This window comes from Cricetulus griseus, chromosome 2, assembly GCF_003668045.3.
Source record: "Cricetulus griseus strain 17A/GY chromosome 2, alternate assembly CriGri-PICRH-1.0, whole genome shotgun sequence".
NCBI classification, from domain to species: Eukaryota; Metazoa; Chordata; class Mammalia; order Rodentia; family Cricetidae; genus Cricetulus; species Cricetulus griseus.
In genome coordinates this window covers 403,067,948-403,089,128 of record NC_048595.1, presented here as the reverse complement: position 1 = coordinate 403,089,128, position 21,181 = coordinate 403,067,948, and the positions used below count along the sequence as shown (strand labels likewise).

The window sequence follows — 21,181 nt, the reverse complement described above, 5'->3', positions numbered from 1 at the left end:
TCATACAATTGATTTTGGTCTGTTGGGAGCATAACAAACACTTTGAGCCCACAGATCTTCAAAGAAACCAGGACTGTTAAGCTCACAGAATTGTCTTTCCAAAGGGAAAGATGAAAAACCTGTTCTTCCATACAGAAATCTGAGAATTGGAAATGATTAGCAGCCTGGTGATCTGTGTTATCTCTTGGGCCAGGCCATACCAAGCGTTTACAACCAGGACCCAGGTGGCTAGTCATCTAAATGACTCTGATAGCCAGAGGCTCCCCCAAGCTCCCACACCAGGACCAGAGGTGGCTAACAGCCCAAATGACCTCTACAATATCTGTATGACCTAGACCAGGACAAGACCTTAGGCCGTTAAGCTAGTACAGGTAGCCTATTTCTAGAGCCTGTCTTCTTGGAAGAAATGACTTGTACCCAGAGCTGAGTTTCAATGTAATTACACTTCCTTGTGCAATGGGGACTCTGTTACACCAGGTAATATTTTCCAAACTATATTGAGCTTAAATACATTGGGAATAAACTGCCTATTACAAGACTGCTCGATGTCTGATCCAGGTTGACAAAGTCAATCTGCGTGAGGTTTTCAGTCTTCTCTTGGCAGGGCTTGATTCCTTGTATGAAACCTGCAGGAACCCCCTCACTGGTCATTTAAAAAAAAAAACAAACAAACTTCAGTTGGGCGTTGGTGGCACACGCCTTTAATCCCAGCACTCAGGAGGCAGAGGCAGGCGGATCTCTGTGAGTTTGAGGCCAGCCTGGTCTACAGAGCGAGTTCCAGGCCAGGCTCCAAAGCAATACAGAGCAACCCTGTCTTGAAAAACCAAAACAAAAAACAACCAAAAACAAACAAACGAACAAAAAACTAGTTTTTTTCTTCATAGTCATTTTCCCTACTTTCTGCTTTTTGTTTTCTTTTTTCTACCCTCCAAAAGACTGTGAAGAACAGTTAATTATCTAATTGAGCTATACAGTTAAATATTATTTTGAAAAATAACAATGCAGCCGTTGGATATTTCTGCAGGTCTGATCAGTTAAGGGAGGATTGTAGACTACTGTTTGACATCAAGATGAGAAGAGAATGTGTTCTCAGCCCTTGCTTGTAGTGCACATCTCTGATTTTCCATTCTCTATTCTTTTAGACGGTCTGTTCTTACAAAGAAGTGTGGAGATTAGACTACAACATGTTATGCAATCTAAGAGAAGGTCTCTGCACCACTGCATCTATCTCGAATTTCTATCATTGGTGATATCAAAGTCAAAACTTGGGAAAACAGGTCATTGATGATGTCATTTCCCGCAAATCTTTTGTGCACTGCAAATTGTTTCCTCCTTCATCTACTTGGAACCTTAAAAATACAACATCACTGCCACACCTTCCACTGACATTTTGTCCTTAAATATCAGCAGAGATTGTTCATATCTAAATCAGTTTGCCACCTGTATTGTGAGATGAGTCTCTGTTTTCTTTTGTTGACTTGGGTTTTTGAGCAAAGAGTTTCAGTGGAGGATTTCTGAGCATATTATTAATGTAAGAATATTTATATCAATAATTATAGTTTTCTCTTTCCTTACCTCTTTATCTTCCATAGGGGAAGAGCATGAATGGTGAATGACTAACAGAAAGATGCTCAATATCAAATACTTGAACAAAGAAAAGATTTAGAAACTCATTCAAGCTTTTTCTTGTGCGTGGAAAAAGCATACCATCTCAACACACAATTTTATTTTTTGTCCCCCAAAGAAATACACATATTTAGACATGAAATGTCACCAGAAAGAAACATTCATATGATCTAAAATTGATATTGTACCTATACATATGTATTATATACTTTGTATATAATATTGCTATGCAAATAAGCCTGGAAAAATCCTGAAGCATTTAGTGTGATAACTTGCAGAGGCCCTTTTGCTTACCCAGTTCTGTAAGGGACTTGCGAACATCACAGGCTTCATAAACTTAGCAAACTGTCTACATAACATGAATATTCTTTATAGTAAATGAAGTTGACCTTCTATAATGAATGTGGACATTGTATTGTTGTACTAAGGCTGGTATTGGAAACAGTGTAGTCTTTGAAATGTCAGTGTCATTTTATGTTTTAAATGTGTAGTGTATTTTAATTTTAATTACTGGAGAATATGACAAGTCATATAGTAAATCAAGCAATGCATTAATTTTTTTTCTCTAGTGAATCTGTTTCAGAGAGACTATCAGACAAACCTGTCTTTCAATTTCTTGGATGGGCTATATTCACCATACATGGTGAATGGCAACTTACTAGGAGGAAGAAAACTTGTTCACAAGGGGCTTGTGGAATTATGGCTTATAACATGTTAAGAGCCCTCATTGTCTTTAAATGCATGTTCGAAAGCTGGAGAAATTATTCCATTATTAAGATCACTGACTGCTCTCTCAGAGTAGCAGGGTTTGATTGCCAGGACCCACATGGCAGCTCACAACAGTTTATAACTCCAGTCCCAGGGGATCTGATGTTCTCTGTGGGCAATGGGGCATATATGGTATATAGACATACATGAAAACAAAACACATAAAAATAAGTAAATAAAATCTAAGTTCATGTTTGCTTTTATTACAACTGTAATCACCCCTCCCTCTCTGTTTGATTTTTCGAGACAGGGTTTCTCTGTGTAGCTTTGTAGACCAGGCTGGCCTAGAACTCACAGAGATCCGCCTGCTTCTGCCTCCTGAGTGCTGGAATTAAAGGCATTCACCACCACCGCCTGCCTACAACTGCACATTCCTTTTTTTGTTTTGTTTTGTTTTGTTTTGTTTTTTCTTATTTTGGTTTCTCTGTGGCTTTGAAGGTTGTCCTGGAACTAGCTCTTGTATACCAGGCTGGTCTCCAACTGTACATTCTTAAGTAGAACAATAAGGCATGTAAGTGTAAATAAGAAATATGTCACACATTTCCACAGATGTACACTGTTGATATTTTGGGTCTCACTTCTCTTGAATGTTTCTGGACATATATACATTTCTTTAACTGAAACCATTTAAGTTTCCCCTACTTTTTTAACATTTCTATTGTATTTTCTGCTGTTTAATGTGATTCTGAGAGCAAGGGGACTGGTTGATGACCTGAAAACTAAGTCATCCTTGCCTGACAGATGCTGTAACTTTGGAACCTATGAACAGCCCCAGGGGCCAAACATGATTAAACCTCATGGACTGTTGATCCACAGTGGCCCATTCATAGTTCAAAACAACTTATGGCCCTGAAAAAATGGCTCTGCAGTTAAGTAGACTTGCTGCTCTTACACAGGACTCTCATTCAGTTCCCAGAACCACAGAGTAGCCCACAACTGTCTGCAATTGCAGTTCTTGGCCATCTGATGACCTTTAGAGGGACGAGGTCACCATGTGGTACACAGACATGTGTTCAGGCAAACAAAAACTAACTCTTAAAAGATACAACAATGCCAGGTGGTTGTGGCACACTCCTGTAATCCCAGCACTTGGAAGACAGAGACAGGCAGATCTCAGTGAGTTTAACGCCAGTCTGGTCTACAAAGTGAGTTCCAGGACAACCAGGATTGTTACACAGAGAAACCCTGTCTTGAAAAACAAAAACAAAACTGAAAGAAAGAAAAGAAAGAAAGAAAGAAAGAAAGAAAGAAAGAAAGAAAGAAAGAAGGAAGGAAGGAATGAAGGAACGAAGGAACGTAGGAAGGAAGAAACAAACTCCTATAGAACTAATCAAATTTCTTTACTGAGGTCATAAAATGAGAAATTGGCCAGTTAGTATAACAACAGAAAATAACAAGAAATAACTATGCTAAAATGTTCTCATGGGATGATGTTATAAAATATAGTTGATTTTAGTCCAACCAGGGAAGTAAAAATCTCTTACATGTCAAGTTGGAATGAAGGTACAGAAAGATACAAGGAAGAGTGTAGGAAGCCAGATGTATTTCCTCTGATACACTGAATGTGCTTCACAGTGGATCCAAGTCTGATTATGTCATATTTCCACTTAAATACCTGTAAGGTGGCTTCTCAGGCCTTTGGTAATCTCTCAAAGAAGGGAAATAGAATATACAGTTATGAAGAGATAGAAGGAGTGTGGATTAAATGGGGAAGGGGAGGGAAAGGAAGGGTAAGGGTAAGGAACGGGATATGGGGAGGGAAGAAGAGGATAAGGAGGGGCTGTGAGGAGGGAAAGGAATAAGGGGAAGGTAAGGAAGGAGAGGGGAAAGGAGAGGGAAGGGGAGGGAGTATGGGAAGGAACAAGTAACATTAAGGGCTCTTGGAAGGACTATATGGAAACCTACTATTGTAGGAGCTTCTTCAAAATGTATACATATAATAAAGAAATCTAAAGTCACCAAAGAATGGGGGAAATAATGCCCCAAGTAGACATTTCTTGCCACCAAGTGAAACATCCACTGTCAGGAATGGGTTATATCTAGTTGAGTTGGTGTCCAACACCCTCCCTCCCCCCAAGTATTGTCAAGGCTACTGGTTGCTCTCTACAGATTGATGCCAAGGCCCTATTGCAGAAAAACAACAAAACAAAACAAAACAACCCACTTTTGTAATGATAAGTCTTTACTCCATCTGCCCGAGTTCTGCCACCATGTGGGAGCTTTCTGCCAGGCCACCTGAGTTCCGCCCACCATCACATTAATGTCCCAAGTAACACACAGAGACTTATATTAGGTACAAATGCTGCTTGGCCAATGACTAGGTTTCTCATCTGCTAGCTCAGTCTTAATTATCAACCATAAAGACTTTTCTTATTGGACACCAGCTGCAGGCAACTTCTCTTGCTGGGATCACATGGCAGCTCCAGAGCAGAGAGCAGGAGGAAGAGAAAAAGTGACTGCCCTTGCTTATATCTGAGTCTGCCTGCTATGCCACTTCCAGCCTGTATCACAAGACTTCCTTCCACATTTCCCAGAATCCTCCTTGACTCCTAGTCCTGCCTAACCTGCTTCATCATTGGCCAACAGTACTTTATTAACAGCCAATAGGATAAACATACACAGAAGGACATTCCCCATCACACTTTCCTATCTCATTGAATACAGAGAAGTTGAACTGGTGCCTAACTAGAGCCTTTGCCTCTCCTGACTAGTTTTCACAGTACTAGAAGGTACTCTGCACACTGCCAGAAGAGAAAAGAAACTGCCAAGCCAGCTATAAACCCTGTGGTCATCAATGATGACATGCCTGCATGGTGCAACAGTGACACAAATGTCATGGGATTAACCAGTCACACTCTGACTGGATTTAAGGCCCACTCCATGAGATGGAACCTATACCTGACACTATTTGGGTGGCCAAGAACCTGAGACTAGATAGACAATTGGCCTAGGGGAAAACCAAATACTATTGTTCTGCAAAAGGAACACAGCAATAAAATGACTCCAAGGGCATTCTTTATACCCATGGATGAGTGCCTCACCCAATCATAATTAAAGAAGCTCCATCTTGCAGTAGATGGGAACTAACACACCCACAGCTGGACAATGTGAAGAAAGTGCAAGACTTTGGAACACTCAATCCTAAATGGGATGTTGTCATCAAACCCTTCCCCTTGGGGTTCAGGAAGGTATGCAGAAGAGGAGGTAGAAAGACTGTGTAAGAGCCAGAGTGGTTGGATGCCACCAAGGAAACAGTGTCCTCTAAACACAACAGGACTGAAGTATATATGAACTCACAACGACTAGGGCAGCATGCACAGAGCCTGCATAGGTTCAAAGCAGACAGGGTCCCAGTATTAAGAGGGGGAAGTGGACATGAACTCACATGCCTACAGGAGACATTATCTCCAATTGACATCTACTTGCAAATGAAAAATTAGTTTTCTTCAGTGGAGCCTCACTGAGTATATAAACCACACTTAAAGGCAGATCCCATCCCCAGTAGTAGATAGCCAACACAAAACAACCTCAATGGTGTTTTTGTAGACTTTTTGTCTCATATTGCTTACTTTGGAAAATTTTTGTCTCATTGGTCTTTTGCTTATATATTATGGGTTTTGATTTTGTGTTTTTAATGGGTTTTGTTTGTGTGCTTGTTTATTATTTATTCTGATTTATTTGTTTTTTGTTTGTTTGCCTGTTTGTTTTCTAAAGAGAGACAGAGAGAGAGAAGGCATGGAGTTGGGTTGGTAGGGAGGTGGAGAGGATCTGGGGGGAGTTAGAGGAGAGGAAATCATGATCAAATATATTGCATGAAAAATAGTTTCAATTAAAAAGAGAAAAGTGTTTCAACATATTAACCATTTTGATTATAGAAGGGTTCATTTAACATACTTAGTACCTTCTTGCATAGATACTAAGCAAGAAGGAGCAAGAACCTGAAGACTTCATTACTCAGCCCCATGCACCTCTGAACCTTGGGCTCCATCAGGTTGCTCCTCTACACACGTAGAATAAGAAAATGGCAACCCTCTTAAGAGAGTGCTGTTGAGTCACACTACAATACCTCTCACCTTATGACATAAAAGAATGGTATGCATGTTTTCTGGGAAAGAATAAATTGAGCTCAGTGTCGTCATTGGTAGCCACTAAATCAAGGCCTGTTTTCCAAACATACCTGTGATAGACAAGGAGAGGGAGAGGCCTCCATCACTGTTACCCGTTCTCGTGGACTTCATGCACAGGGGCTACAGTCTGTGAATGCTGTGGTTGGCTGTGGGGGTCCCTGCAGGCAGAGAAATGAACTATGAGAGACAAGAAGGAAACCCAGATCAGCACGGCCTAGTTAACTGTGCTGGTTCAAACTTCCAACTCCGGGCAATTTTTGACATATTTGAACACATTACAACTTTGGGAAGTTTCCCTGTGACACAACAAAAGGCATGGCTACATCAAAACTCATTTGCAAAGTACCCGTGGCCTCTTCCATAAGAAGGGGTTCAATTGATGGAGAAACAATGCCCAGCATCAGGCAGTTAGGGTGAAGTCTGGCTCTCCAGAGTAGCAAAGATCACCAGGTTATTAACATACCATCCCCAGCCTTCGGGATGAAGACCAGGTATGCAAATCCTTTCCGCTGTACAATTATCTTGTAAATCAGCTAAATGACACTTGAAATTTGTAGTTTGGGGAGGAAAATTAGTGGGACTTGGAAGAGAGAGCTTGGTTGGTAAGGTGTTTGCCATTTGAGCCTGCAGACCTGAGTGTGCTCTCCAATACCCATGTAAGACAATAGGGAAAATAGCAGGTTTATAATCCAGGATTTGGGAGTCAGGAACAAACAGATCCTGGGGCTGGTAGACTCACCAGCCTACCCCAGCAAGTCCCAAGATGGAAAGCTGCTGAGGAATGACATTTATGGTTTACCTGTGGCTTTGTACTCATCAATACACATACACCTGCACATGCATGAACACACACACAGAGAGAATTAGCATCCAACAATAGTCAAGGAGCAGTTGGCTACACTTATTAGAAGTGTAATTCAAATTCAGAAAAGGGAAGCTCAATGCAGGCTAGGATAAAGATATTCAGGAAGATCTGGTCTAGACTTCAGGATAACCTCTAGGAAGGTAAAAGCAGAGCAGCGTTTGTGATATAAGATACACGTGAGCTAAGGCAGATGGACAGAAAGGTAACCTGGGAGCAGGGACTTCTCAGGAGGAATATGAGCCACAAGAATAAGAAGAGTAAATGGGAAACAAGGACAGATAACAATGAGGTGGAACCTGGGTTCTTTTGGCCCTAAGCCAGTCAGATGGAATTGAATAGACCACTGTTGGCTAATACAGATAGAATTTAAGTCACATGTATGATTTAAAATGTTCTGAAGAATGAAAAGAGACATGTGAAGTTAATTTTCATGACAGATTTTCCTTAATTCAGCATATCTAAAATACTGTCAGGTTATCTAAAATACTGTCATGTTAGCTTGAACTAAGTATATTTTTCATACAGCTTTCAGTTTGAATTCAAAATTTAAGAATTTTGTTTCCTCAGTGGAATTAGCTGCATTTCAATGGCTTAATATCCCCATGTGTCTAGTCTTAGCAAAATAGGTACACACAACTGTGAGATTATTTAGTATCTGAATAATAAACAAAACTTGATATCTTAACTGGTTGTGTGGACTGAGTGGTGCCTGAAGCAGGGGTGGGTTGGGGGTGGGAGGTATGACTTGGAATGAATTACAGGGGGTGATTAGCACAGCAGTGTGGGGTGTAGAGCAAGGGAATTTGGGAGATCTTTCAATGAAATGATTGAGATGTTTTAATGGTTGATTGGCAAGTAGAAAAGAAACAAAACAAAAAAGAAACAAGTGTAATAACCAGTTTCCAAACAGGCTCAGGGCTGCCTTGTGTGGCCAATAGAATAAGCCATAGTGACTCGCTTCTAAGATTAGGTTGTAAGATCACTGTGGCTTCTGTGTTAGTTCTTGTCTCTCTAGGACCCCTTGCTTTGGCAGGAGGCAGCTTCTGCATGTGGGTAAAGGCACTTGCCTCCAAGCCTGACAAATTGAGTTCTGTCCCTGAGACCCACATAGTGGAAGGAGAGAACCAATTTCTGCAAGTTGCCCTTTGACTTCTGTATATACGCCATTGAGCTTGGATGTGCATAGGTACACACAACAAATAAATTAATAAACAAAATGAAAACATTTAATAGCAGGGTATTAAGTCAAAACAGGGTCTTCTAAACATGAAGACTGTGAAGCACAGGCCCCATTCACATGGAGTCAGGAAAAGGATGACTTGGCACTGGTTAGAGAAGGAACGCTTGTCTTTCCACTAACACTCCCTGGATAGGCTAACACATTCATTCTTTTCCAAACAATGGTACATGATACCTTTGGTGGTGAAGTCAAATGTTGACCCTCGTACCTTTGAGGACTAATTGCAGGTCAGGAATTCCTTGTGTCTTCTGTCTTCTGCTTTTACAGTGCCTGCTGGCTTCCTCTGTTCTCTGGGTATTACTATATTTAACCCAGGCCAGAAAGATAATTTCTGGTCAAATATCATTAGTATGTCTCCTAAATGCCAAAGACTAAGAATAAGATATAGTGGATGAGTGCTTATGGAATGCTCGCTGTTCATCCCAACACACACACATACACACGCACACGCACACGCGCACACACACGCGCGCGCGCGCGCACACACACACATGCACACATACACGCCTTTAATTTCTCTCAGTTCGTATTAAAATGTCAATACTTGGTGATGCAATGCTTACAGCTGGCCATCTTTGGTGGGTCTAGAGGCGACTCAACAGTGGCAGGCAGATAAGTAAGGGTTTTATTTAACGGGCTGCTTTCTGGTGTAGGTATGCTTTCTCTGATAAGAGCGATTTCTAGTTTAGTTGGTGAGCACAGTCTCTTAATCAGATATGTTCGTCTGTCAGAGGAAGACTGAGGGATCGCTAACTTTCCCAAGACAATTAGAAATATTTCAAAGCAAGTTCAGCTTCGTAGAGTGAGTACTAAACGACGCCGAGCTCTCCTCGACATGAAATGTATTTCATCCGATTCTCGAAGAACACTAAATTTACTTATTTTTCTGAGGTACGGTCTTGCTATATAGTCCAGGGTGGCCTGCAACTGGTGACCGTTCATCTCCTGCCTCAGCTTTCTGAGTGCTGGGATTATAGGAGTACATCATCAGGTCTGGTTTAAACTTACCTTTTCATTTAAAAATGAAAACTCGTTCAGATCAATCATTTCCTTTTGGCCAAACTTGAAGGCCAAACCTAGATGACCGGCTGGGCATTTCCCAAGACGGCCTCTAGGGAGCAAACTCTTTTCATCCTTTTCTCTGTGCTTCGGCTACCTACTTCAGCTCTCTCCGCCTTCGCATTGGCTCCTCCCCTGCTTCCCCTACCCCGCCCTAGTCCCCGCCCTTTAGGACTGGGCCCGTCCCACCGGTACCCGGTTCCTGGCCCCGCCTCGCCCCCGCCCTGGCCCGGCCCTTCACTCTTTTTATTTCCTCTTGTTTTGCCCCGCCCGAAGCGGAGCACAGCGGAAGTGCAGGTTGTGGGCCGCTCTGGCCCTCCGGAGGACTCGTAGTCGTTGCCCGAGGCCCTTCGCGGCTCTCCTCGCCTCTGGTCGGCGGTGGGCGGGTCTGACGTGTGCAGTCTGCGGCGTCGTACCGCTCTGCTGTAGCTCTGGGTTATTAGACCATGGGACAGCAGGATGTGTGGCGGCTCCTGTCGAGGTGAGTTATTGAGCGAACCAGTGGCTGAGGGCCGGCTCGCCGTCTGCTCTCGCCCGGAGAGAAGGCTCGCGAGTGTCCACCGCAGGCCTCGCAGGTTGGTCGCCCTTGGAGGGCAGCCCTCTGACCCGAGTTTGCTCTCTAGCACCTTCTTTGTAAAAACATCTTCATTTTCTGCTCTCTGTCTTGTATTTAGCCTTGACCTAGCCCGATATTTCTTCCCTTTTGGCTTCTATTTATTTTCTTTCTTGGAGCTGGGTGCAGTTTGGGGACGTGTCACCTAATTTACCGTGGGATATTTTGTCTGGTCACACAGGTCTGACGGTTGTGCACCTGGGCTCCGGGTAGAGGAACTTGGTTAGCTTTTCAGCCAACTGCACTAGCAGCGCAGGTGTTTGCAGAACAAAATCGTAGCCATTTAACTTGCTTGGCGGGAGCACAAATCTAAGTACCAACTTTTAAAAAGTGCTTCTCACTGCCACCCCATGTCTGCAGAGGGAATGTGGTAGCCCTCATTCCAGGAGCTTTGGCTTGTGCAGTGCTTTGTCCCCATTGCCATACACAAAAACTTTAATTGTCCCGGTGAAACGCTTCACAGAAGTCTTTTTTGGTGCTGAGATGTTTACTGTTAGACATATGTGTGGTCTAGGAGCACATCAAGAGTGGAACTCACCTTTGTTCCGCTCCAGGTTCCTTATGCCTCACTGTTTGTTTTGGAAGGTTCCTGCAAAGGCATGGGAATGTTTCTTTGGTCTAAATGAATATCCACTGTTGGAGCTAGAGAGACAGCTCAGCAGTTTAAGAGCCTGTACTGCTCTTAAAGACAAGCTTAGAGGATTGGGGTTCCCTGTGTTGCTCGCAACTACCTGTAACTCCAGCTCTAAGGAATCTGACAGTCTCTTTTGGACTCACACGATACCTGTACTCACATGGGCATGAACGTATATACACATAATTAAAAACAAATCTTAAGGATAGTGCTGTTTAGGAGGAGAGCACCTAACATTGTATCCAAGGATGTAATTATCAAATATTTGTTACACATTGAAGAGTTGCCTTGCTTGCCTCTCTCTCTCTCTCTCTCTCTCTCTCTCTCTCTCTCTCTCTCTCTCTCTCTCTCTCTCTCTTTGTGGTAAGTACTAACATATGCCCATATACTCATTGTTGTTGCTTTTTTGATGACAGCAAATTCCAAATTATTTGGGAACCATGTTGCAAAGACATGGATGTTAACAAAGTTAACTTCAGGTTGAAAGATTCTGTCATTACCTAGTTGAGCTTGCCCCTATTTCACTCCGAATTTCTACATGTAAACTGATTAGATCAAGCCAGGACCAAACTGGGCAGTATTGATTCCAGGTTCCCTTTCTAGATCCAGTCCTGGAATGGTATTACCCTAGCAAAAGGGATTGGAGCCAAGGTCATGCAGTCAAAGAGAAGCATACTCTGCAAATGTGTGAGGGGATCTGAGAGTGTTTCTGGAGGGAAAAGAGCTTGTGTGCCTTGCTTTACTTTACTGAACAATGCCCTTGAACTTTGGCCTCCTCACTTGGTTACAAAGGTGCTGTTGTTGTATGTCCCTACCACCACTTTTCCACTGCAGTGCCAATAGCTTTTAGGCAGTTTTCTTTATCCCCACACCATTTCTTTGAAGACAACTCTCAAATGTATTGTATAACCTGATTTATGCTGAGCCCTGGGCTGAATGCTTCAATTGCACTTCAAATATGAGCAATTATTTGTACACTAGATTTCTAAATGATCTTTGCCACTGCATGCATACACACACACACACACACACACACACACACACACACACACACACTGTGTCAGCATACTAAGTAATGAGATTCATTATGGCCATTCTGTAATACTGTTTTGTTGTTGATTCTCATCTCTTCCCTTTCTCCTCCCCTGGCTCCTGTCACCCTCCTGCCCATAAGTCCTCTTCTTCCACTCCCTTTATCTCTCCTGCTTTCAGGTCACTTTGTTCTTTTACTGTCAGCCCTCCTTACCCTCTTGCAGTCTTCTCTTCTGCCCTCATGGTCCTGTTTTTGGTTTTATAACCTACTCTTTTTAATTAATTTTTTTCATTTATTTTATATACCCACCACAGTTTCCCCTCCCTCCTCTCCTCTTATTTTCCTCCTTCCCCCACCTCTAATCTACCCCCTCCCCATCCATTCCTCTGTTTCCTTTCAGAAAGGGGCAGGCCTCCCATGGGCATCAACAAAGCATGGCACACCAATTAGAGGCAGGACCAAGCTCCTCCCCATGCATTAAGGCTGGGTAAGGCATCCCAGCATGGGGAATAGGTCCCCAAAAGCCAGCTTAAGTGCCAGGGACAGGTCCTGATCCTTCTTCTAGGAGCCCCAGGAACAGAGACCAAACTACACAATTGTCACACGCATGCAAAGGGCCCAGGTTGGCCCCATGCGGCTTCCTACCTGTTGGACCAGAACCCATGAGCTCCTAAGAACTCAGGTCAGCTGTCTCTGTAGGTTCCATCATTATGATTTATATCTATATATGTAGCATCCACATATGAGAGAAAACATGTTGGATTTGTCGGAATCTGGGATGCTTTGCTTAACACAGTGTGCTGGCTAGTTTTTATGTCAACCTGATACTAGCTATAATCATCTCAGGGGAGTGGGGATCACCAATTGAGAAATGCCTCCAAAAAATAGGGTAGGTAATCCTGTAGGGCTTTTCTTAATTAGTGATCTATATGGGAGGGCCTGGCTCATTGTGGGTAGTGCCATTTCTGGGCCAATGGTCTTGGGTGTTACAAGAAAGCAGGCTGAATAAGCCATGAGGAACAAGCCAGTAGACAGCACTCTTTTATGCCCCTGCATCAGCTCTTGCCTCCAGTTTCTTGCACAGTTTGAGTTCCTACCCTGATTTCCTTTAGAGATGAACACTGATACGGAAGTGTAAGCCAAACAAACCTTCTCTTCCCCAAGTTGCTTTTAGTTATGGTGTTTCAACACAGCAATAGAAACCCTAAGACACATAGTAACTCCCAGTTCCCATTTCCCCCACAAATGTCATGGTTTTATTTCTTGCTATAAAATTCTATTGTGTCCGTGTGCTGCAATTTCCAATTTTCTTTATCTGAGCTGTTGATGGCTCTCTAGGCTACTTCTGATTTTATTTATTTATTTATATATTTTTGCTTTTGTGAGTGATGCAGCAGTAAACATATATATATATATATATATATATATATATATATATATATATGCATCTTTTTGGTAGGTCTTAGAGTCCTAAGGTCATCCATATTCTCCAACACCCCCAAACCTATTTCTTCTTTCAGACTCAAATTTATACAACACCCTCAGTTTAGCACTTGTTCATTTTGGAGAAACTTGATGGGCTTACTGCGTCTAGCTTGAGTAAGTTCTGGGTGTGACTGCTGGATTAACCTTAATGAATTTTACCTTAGTGCCAGCAGCTCATCTGCTTAGAAGCTCTCATAAGAATCTTCCTGGTAGTGGTATTAAATAAAAGAGAACTTTGCTAGTCTGGATCTCAAGGATTTGAATCCCAGTTTATTCTCTGACTAAAAGACTCTCGTGTAGTGCTTGGAGGCATTGTTCTGGGCACTGGTTATCCTGTAGGCAGCATGGACCAGGCATCCTTACCAATCCTTAAGTAATAAATACTTAAGACAAAGTCATATTTATTTACTGACCTTGGTGTTTTCAAGAAAAAAGTATAAGTAGGATGTTAACTGTCAAAAGATTGCTGCTGTTCTCTGCCTAACTACTTTGTTTGGTTCCTGTTGTTTGCTGCCTCCATCCTTCACTGCTAGTTGGACAAAGGTGCCCTCTTTGAGGCTGTGCTATACTTTTGTTTTGTGTGCCAGGAGACACAAACCGAAACAGCATAAGCATTCAGGGTGGTCACTACATGACAGCAGTGGGGACCAGCAGGGAACTGTTGGGTGAGGGAGAAGGCTCTTCGATACAGAGGCAGCTTCAGCTGTGGATTGATGTGATTAGTAAAATGTAGATAGATCCACTATTCCAACAACTAGCAGGTGGCTTTTAAACATTTTATTTTATTTTCTAGAAAAGCTGGAAAACTGCAGCTTAGGCAACATCTCTTGATTTTAAAAATGTTTGTGGTTTAAAAATAATTTGACTAAATAGGAACAAAACTATAACAAAACACTCACAAACTAGGGTTATTTCTTACAGACAGGTTGAGGGTCTAGTGCCTCTGTAGTTGTCTCTTTGAGTCACCCATTGATCTATCCTCAGTCCTAACTTTTAGGCTTCAGGGTCTTCTTCATTTGTTGTTGGATGTTTCTGCTTTATGTCACAGAAAATGCAACCTAAAAATCCAATTTATATTTCATCTTGTGAGCAGCTGGTGTCCTTTTATGTGTGCTTTCTTTCCTTCCTAGTCTTGCTGGAAGCCCTCTTTTCTGGAGTTTTCACTTCACAACTTAGTATATCGTGTCACTGTTTTCTATCAGTTCACCCGATTACTCAATTGACTGTCTACCCCACATCCTGGAAGCTGCCAGGGCTGTCTCTCAGCCCTTCTTTTATCCCTTTATCTGGCTTCAACAGTTCCTTGTAGAGGTGTGTGATTTTGTAAGCTTGTAATTACGTTATTGGATAATTGCAACAAAGTTTCTGAAACTTGCATCATTCTAAGATGGTAGTATTTTATTGTTTCTTTGTTTGTTCTAGCTGGTCTGTAAGTCACTCTGTAAACCAGGCTAGCCAGAAATTAAAGATTTGCCTACTCTGCCTCCCCAGTGCTGGGACTAAAGGCATGGGCTACCATAGTTGTTTTTACACCTTCTTATGTATTGTAATCATCTGGAGAATTTCTGTGTCCTTCATTTTCTTCTATGGTCTCTGATAGAGCAAAAAATTTGCCTTTCCAGCAGGTTCCCAGTATTTTACATCATCTGCAAGGACTAAATGATCTTGATGATAACTGAACAAGGACTTCAACACTAACTGAGATGTGTATACCCCCTCCTGTCCACCAGATGGCAGTCTTGGAGACAATAGAAAAGAGATATATGTGAAATACATTTGGAGAATGAATTCTCAAATAATGGTATTTTATGGTTTTTTTTTTAGAGATTTAACTAAATACCATACCATGAGCTACATCCCCACCCCCAGTATCAGATTTTAAATAATAGTTTAGTATGAATGGCACTAAATGGAAACAATATGATTACATAGAAAATGGTGGAGAATTTAGTTACGCTTAACTTTTCTTTACTTCCCTTGTCATTGGTTCCTGATCTTTGTGACCTGCAAGTGCGTTGCCCAGTGCTTTGCAGATGGGTGTGGTCAGTGTGGGTTAACTTCTTTGATCCTGGCAGAATTGTATCTCATAAATTAAACTGGGACTTGAAGTTAGGCCTGTGTTATCATGTGTTTCTCATGTCCTCTTGTTATTCGTGGCTTGGATTTGCCAGACTGCAGAACGCTCTGTAACCTTGAGCTGCTGTTTAGGCACTGGACTCATTAAGGAGCCACTGTGGGTTGAAAGAAAACCTTTTTTTTTTTTTTTTCTTTTGCTGTGCTGGGGAATAAGTCAACGGTCATGTACATGTGTAGTTTGTAGCATGTAAGCTTTCCAATACTGAAAAGTTTCCAAAAGTGAGTAAAATAGATTTTATTTATTTAAAAATTGGGTGTTGGGGTATTTAAGTAAGGTGGTACAGATTTAAAAGTCTGTATGAGGGGTTGGGGGATAGATGAGTTGGTGAAGTGCTTGCCCAAGTGCTTCACCCACTTAAAATCCAATGCCAGAAGGTAGAGCTCTGGGCTTGCTGGAAAGTCTAGTCCAACAGGTTCAGGGAAAGACTGTTCTAAGAAATAAGTTTGAACTTGAAATTTGGCCTTGAAGTAGTGACACTCAGCCTTGATCTCTGGTCTCAGTGTGTGCACAAAGTCTGTGTGAAAACCTTTTCTAGAAAATCGTCCTAAATTATCTGTCACCTGTCACTTCAGGCTAATTTTTATAACGTTTTTTATTTTAATGACAACTTGCTTGCACTTTGTAGTAGTCATTTTGTCAAACAAAATACCCATGCCTATGCCTCACCTGCATAGTTTTTAACTGGGCTGTCATGCCCAGAGGTTTGGAATACTGGCAGGGGTCTTCAGAAGACTACGGTACAGATACAAGGTGGAACACTGGACTAGGGCAGAAGAGGCTTCAATTGAGGAAAACCAAATTCAAAATACTCTAGGTCAGAAATGAAAATTGTGAATTATCTAAACAAATATTTGATTTCTTTCTTTTGGTCATATTCTCAATTTGAGCATAATTTAAAAGGAAAACAATATAACTTCTGGAAGTCATTTGGATTTCAGTTGTTTATATACAACCATTCAACATATTTATAAGTGGTAATAGTGATGTTTCTAGTTTTTCTTTATTTCCCTTTTTTCTTTTGCTCAGTTATTCATCCTATGTGCTCTCTGTAACACTGAAAAACATTAACACCTGGCAGTTTATTAGTTCTGTGAGATAGTGTGCATATCTATAGATGGCATGGTTCTCGGTAAGGCTGTGCCTACTGATTCCTTTGGTTTTTCTCTGTATCTTAAGTTTGATGTCTTTAAGAAGAAGGATATATCCCAGTGTATTCTAGTGAGAGCATTTTTTGATGTTCAGTCACTACCTTGTGAGTTTTCCAGAAGCAAGAGATGCTGTCCTTGGGGAATTTGTTGAAAACAGTCCAAAGCAAAGATGCAGTTTGATCAATGCTCACAAACCAAGCATTCCTCTGAGTGTCAGGTGGATCAAGAAACAGGCTAACACCTGCATTTTGGAAGCCCTCCTTATGTGCTTTCCAGCCACTACCTTCCCTAATCTTGAGTTTCTCATTTTCTCATTGTGGTGATGGTTTAAAGGAAAATGTTCCCCAAAGGGGTGGCACTATTAGGATGTGTGAAATGGGTATGGCCTTGTTGGAGGAAGTGTGTCACTGTGGGGGTGGGCTTGGAGTTCTCATATGTAAGCTACTCCCAATGTCTCAGACCACTTCCTGTTGCCTGTAAGATGTAGGACTCTCAGCTACTTCGCCAGCAGCACATCTGCCTGCACACTGCCATGTTCCACCATGAGGATAATGAACTAAACCTCCGAACTGTAAGCAAGGCACCTAAATTAAATGCTTTCTTTTATAGGAGTTGCCGTGGTCATGGTGTCTCTTCAGAATAAAAGCCCTATTAAGACACTTGCTAAATGAAAGGTTACATAAGGTACAAACGCACTCTTCTAAACTTTACAGCTTAGTGAAACTTACACGCTATCCTGGAGCCATTGATTAGATACATGTTTTTGGGTTGGGGAGAGGGGCTGTTGTGTTGCTTAGGTGGGCCTCTAACTCACTATTCTCCTGCCTCCCCTCACAGTCCTAGGATCACAGTTGTGCACCACCGTGCCTGCTATCTTCAGGTGATTTTCAACCCCGTTTTCTTCATGTCCCCTCTCAGCTTATCCAGCATCTGCCATTCTGATATCAGTTGTTATTGGTCACTTTTACCAAGCTGTATGTTAGCTGTTTCCCTAGCCTAATACTTTTGAAACAACAACATTGGAAGTATAATGTGTCTATTATTTGTAGATTGCTTTTTAAATTATATCATAACTTTTTACATGTCATATTACTTACATATCTTCAAGTGTGCTTAATGGTTGTATTATAATTACATAGTGATGGCACAGTTTTAAAAATAATGCACTGTGAGTTTTCAGTTTTCCCTTCCTACTGATAACTGTGAATGATTATATAGGTCATACTTTGCAAATGCTTGAGGAATGACTAGCTGGAAAGTAGAAGGACAAATTAAGTTTGTTTGTTTTCTTTGGTGGTAGGGTCTCATCTCACTTTGTTGTCCAGTCTGATTTTGAATTCCTAGGCTCAATTGATCTCCTGCCTCATCTTCCTAGGAACTATGTGTCCATGCTACCAATACTCTACTAATCTACAATCATCTGAGAAGAGGGAACCTCAATTGAGGAAATGCCTCTATTAGACTGACCAGTAGGCTAACTTGTGAGGTGTTTTCTTGTTTGGTGTAGGAGGGCCCAGCCTATGTGGGCTATGCTACCCCTGGGCATGTGGTTTCTGGGGTATTCAAGAAAGCAAACTGATTTTTTTTTCTATTTAGTTTTTTATTTAAATTAGAAACAAGCTTCTTTACATGTCAATCTCAGTTCCCTCTCCCTCCCATCCTCCACTGCCCTCCATTGACCTCCTGTCCCAACCCCTTTCTGCTCCCCAGGGAGGAGAAGCCTTCCATGGGGAGGATCTTCAAAGTCTATCATGATTTGGAGTAGGGTACCCTCCCCCGTGTGTCTAGGCTGAGGGAGTATCCCTCTATGTGGACAAGGCTCCCAAAGTCCATTCCTATACTAGGGATAAAAACTGATCCACTACCAGTGGCCCCATAGATTGTCCAGACATCCAAACTGACCTCCTGTTCAGGGGGTCTGGAACAGTCCTACGCTGGTTTCACCGCTGTCTGGGGTTCATGAGCTGACCTTGTTCAGGTCAGCTGTTTCTGTGGGTTTCTGCAGCCTGGTCTTGACCCCTTTGCTCATCACTCCTCCCTCTCTGCAACTGGATTCCAGAGTTCAGTTCAGTGTTTAGCTGTGGGTATATTCAGATTGCCTATTTAGAAGGTCATACCTTAGACCTCTTCCAGTGGTATCTAGAGTGGTATTGTATTTCATCCTTACCAGATTTAACAAAAAATTACAGATTCCTTATCCTTATGCAGACTTTTGTTTATGGAATATTTTAGATTTACAGATAATTAAATTGAAATTTTGTTCAAAAATTTTTATTATTATCTAATGGCATATACAATGTTTTACAGATTAGTTTAAATGTGTCTCCACTAATCATTTCTCTCCTCTCCCAAATCTCTGTTTATTTTTCTGTGCATTCCAGAACTCTGCCACTTTCAAAATATCCTACACTTGAAATCTCAGAGTATTTTCTTCTCAGATTTACTTCTTAGCACACACTATTTAAGTTTCATTCTATGTGTGGGATGTTTGGGTCGGTAGCTCATTTCTTTTTATGGCTTCTGTTCCTGTATGGATTTACTTAAGGACATCTTGATTCTGCCTGCGTTTTACATTTACCAGTGGAACTAGTATACAATGCATGTGCAGGTTTGCAGGTTTTCTTGTGGATGTAAGCTTCTGGCTCATTTAGTCAAACTCAAAGATTAGGATTGCAAGATCATATGGTGTTGTAGAGAGCTGTCCTTAAGCATAACGGCCATATTCATCACAACAGCTGTGACTGCTTGCAAAAGATGTACATATACACCCATACACCACACACAGACACACACACAAACACATAGAGATACACACCACACACACACACACACACACACACACACACACACACACACACACACACACAGAGAGAGACACACCACACATATACCACACACACACACACAGAGACACACCACACATATACCACACACAGACACACACACCCACACACACACACACACACACACAGCTGTAGAGGTCAGGCAGCAGCCATACTAGCTAGTTATAGAAGCTGAGAAGTGGTAGCACACATCTTTAATCCCAGGACTCTGGGTTAAGAGGTAGACAGATCTCTGTTAGTTCAAGGTAGCACTGACTACACAAAATTGAGCTAGTCCTAAAAGAAACAGCTCACACAAAGGTGATCTCAGCACCTGGGATCACACGCCTTTAATCCCAGAGCTAGGAAGGATGTGGCTGAGCAGAGAAAGGAGTAAAAGGAGAAGGAGACAGGAACTGAGAGCTTTTGCTTCTGAGGATTTGTGGGGCAGGATTGCCATTTCAGCTTGGTAGAGGTTAAGATCTACTGGCTTGACTGCTTTGCTTCTTTGATCTTTAGCTTGAAGCTTGAACCCCAATATCTGTCTTTGGGTCTTTTATTTTTTGTGCAGCACCTCCACACACACACACCTCACACACCACATACAAACACCACACACATACTCACGTATATACACACATACACACACACACACACCACACATTACACACATGTGCACCAACATTTCACATACACACATACCACATGCACACCACACACATACTCATCTACATCACACATATATACACACCACACAGATATACACACAGACACACACTAAACACACACACACACACACACACACACACACACACGCATACACACACACATACATATACACCATACATGTATATCACACCTCTCCCCCACACATACCACATACACCCAGCACACGCAAACACATTTACATGCACACAAGCTGAGCCCAAACTTGTTGATGGTTTGCAGTCTTCCGTAGAGAGTCTGGGAGGCTTAGTAGACCCTCACTGAGATCCCAGTCTTTCCTTCCTGCACCTCCCAGCCTTTTGTATGTAGTGTGTCATATTTACACATGATCTCATGGCCTTGGAAGGTGCTGTGATCTATAGATCATGGAAGGTTAACAGAAGCAGGGACTCCAGCAATGTAGCTATGAGATAGCTGACATCCATGTTGGGACAAGATATTCTGGTGGTATGGCTGCTTTACAGTTACCACATCCCTCCTCATACGTGCTCTGGAAGTAACCCCAGTAAAGTCATTGGTTCCCCAGGTTGCACTTTAGTGAAGTTACTTCGGTTCCTCTTTGGTGACCTATTAGTAGGGGATTGACATTTGTTTTCACCACAAGAAAGTTCCCGAAACACATGGGAAGAGAGTGCTGCTAACATCCTTTGAGATAGCACATCATTTCATTGCTGTTAAATCTGTTTTCACGGTTTTGACCCAATAGCATTTAGAAGAGGTTTAAGGCTTTATGGTGTTTGTACATTAGTATACGATTGCCAGTGTTACTGTTCTCATTGCAGTCTACATCTGTTTCAGGTTCAACTCACTCAAAAGAGCCAATGTTATATTGCAGCATCTGGTAAGTATGGACTTTGCTGTTTATGATACAACTTAAAGGTGTCACTGTTAGTGAAGT

General features: G+C 41.9%; 1 protein-coding gene and 1 long non-coding RNA gene across 8 annotated transcripts in view; one reads left to right on the top strand and one right to left on the bottom strand.

The window, feature by feature from the left end:
* Window positions 1–6,566: 6,566 nt before the first annotated feature.
* Window positions 6,567–9,794, bottom strand: LOC118238419. The gene is made up of 3 exons (XR_004768658.1): window positions 9,635–9,794; window positions 8,835–8,997; window positions 6,567–6,679 (listed from the first exon to the last, which is right to left on the bottom strand). It is a non-coding gene; the product is annotated as an uncharacterized LOC118238419 (long non-coding RNA).
* Window positions 9,795–9,969: 175 nt separating this feature from the next.
* The window catches only part of Hibch (3-hydroxyisobutyryl-CoA hydrolase), a 109,970-nt gene continuing 98,758 nt past the window's right edge, over window positions 9,970–21,181 (top strand). Inside the window, exons 1-3 of one of the 7 annotated variants that reach the window (XM_027396837.2) lie at window positions 9,984–10,166; window positions 17,345–17,419; window positions 21,082–21,124. In XM_027396837.2, the coding sequence (XP_027252638.1) occupies window positions 17,403–17,419; window positions 21,082–21,124 (60 nt within the window). In that variant the 5' untranslated portion in view covers window positions 9,984–10,166; window positions 17,345–17,402. Of the gene's footprint in view, window positions 10,167–15,072; window positions 15,252–17,344; window positions 17,420–21,081; window positions 21,125–21,181 lie in introns of those variants that run through there. The other 6 variants (XM_027396838.2, XM_035440940.1, XM_035440942.1 and 3 more) reach the window with 6 other exon arrangements.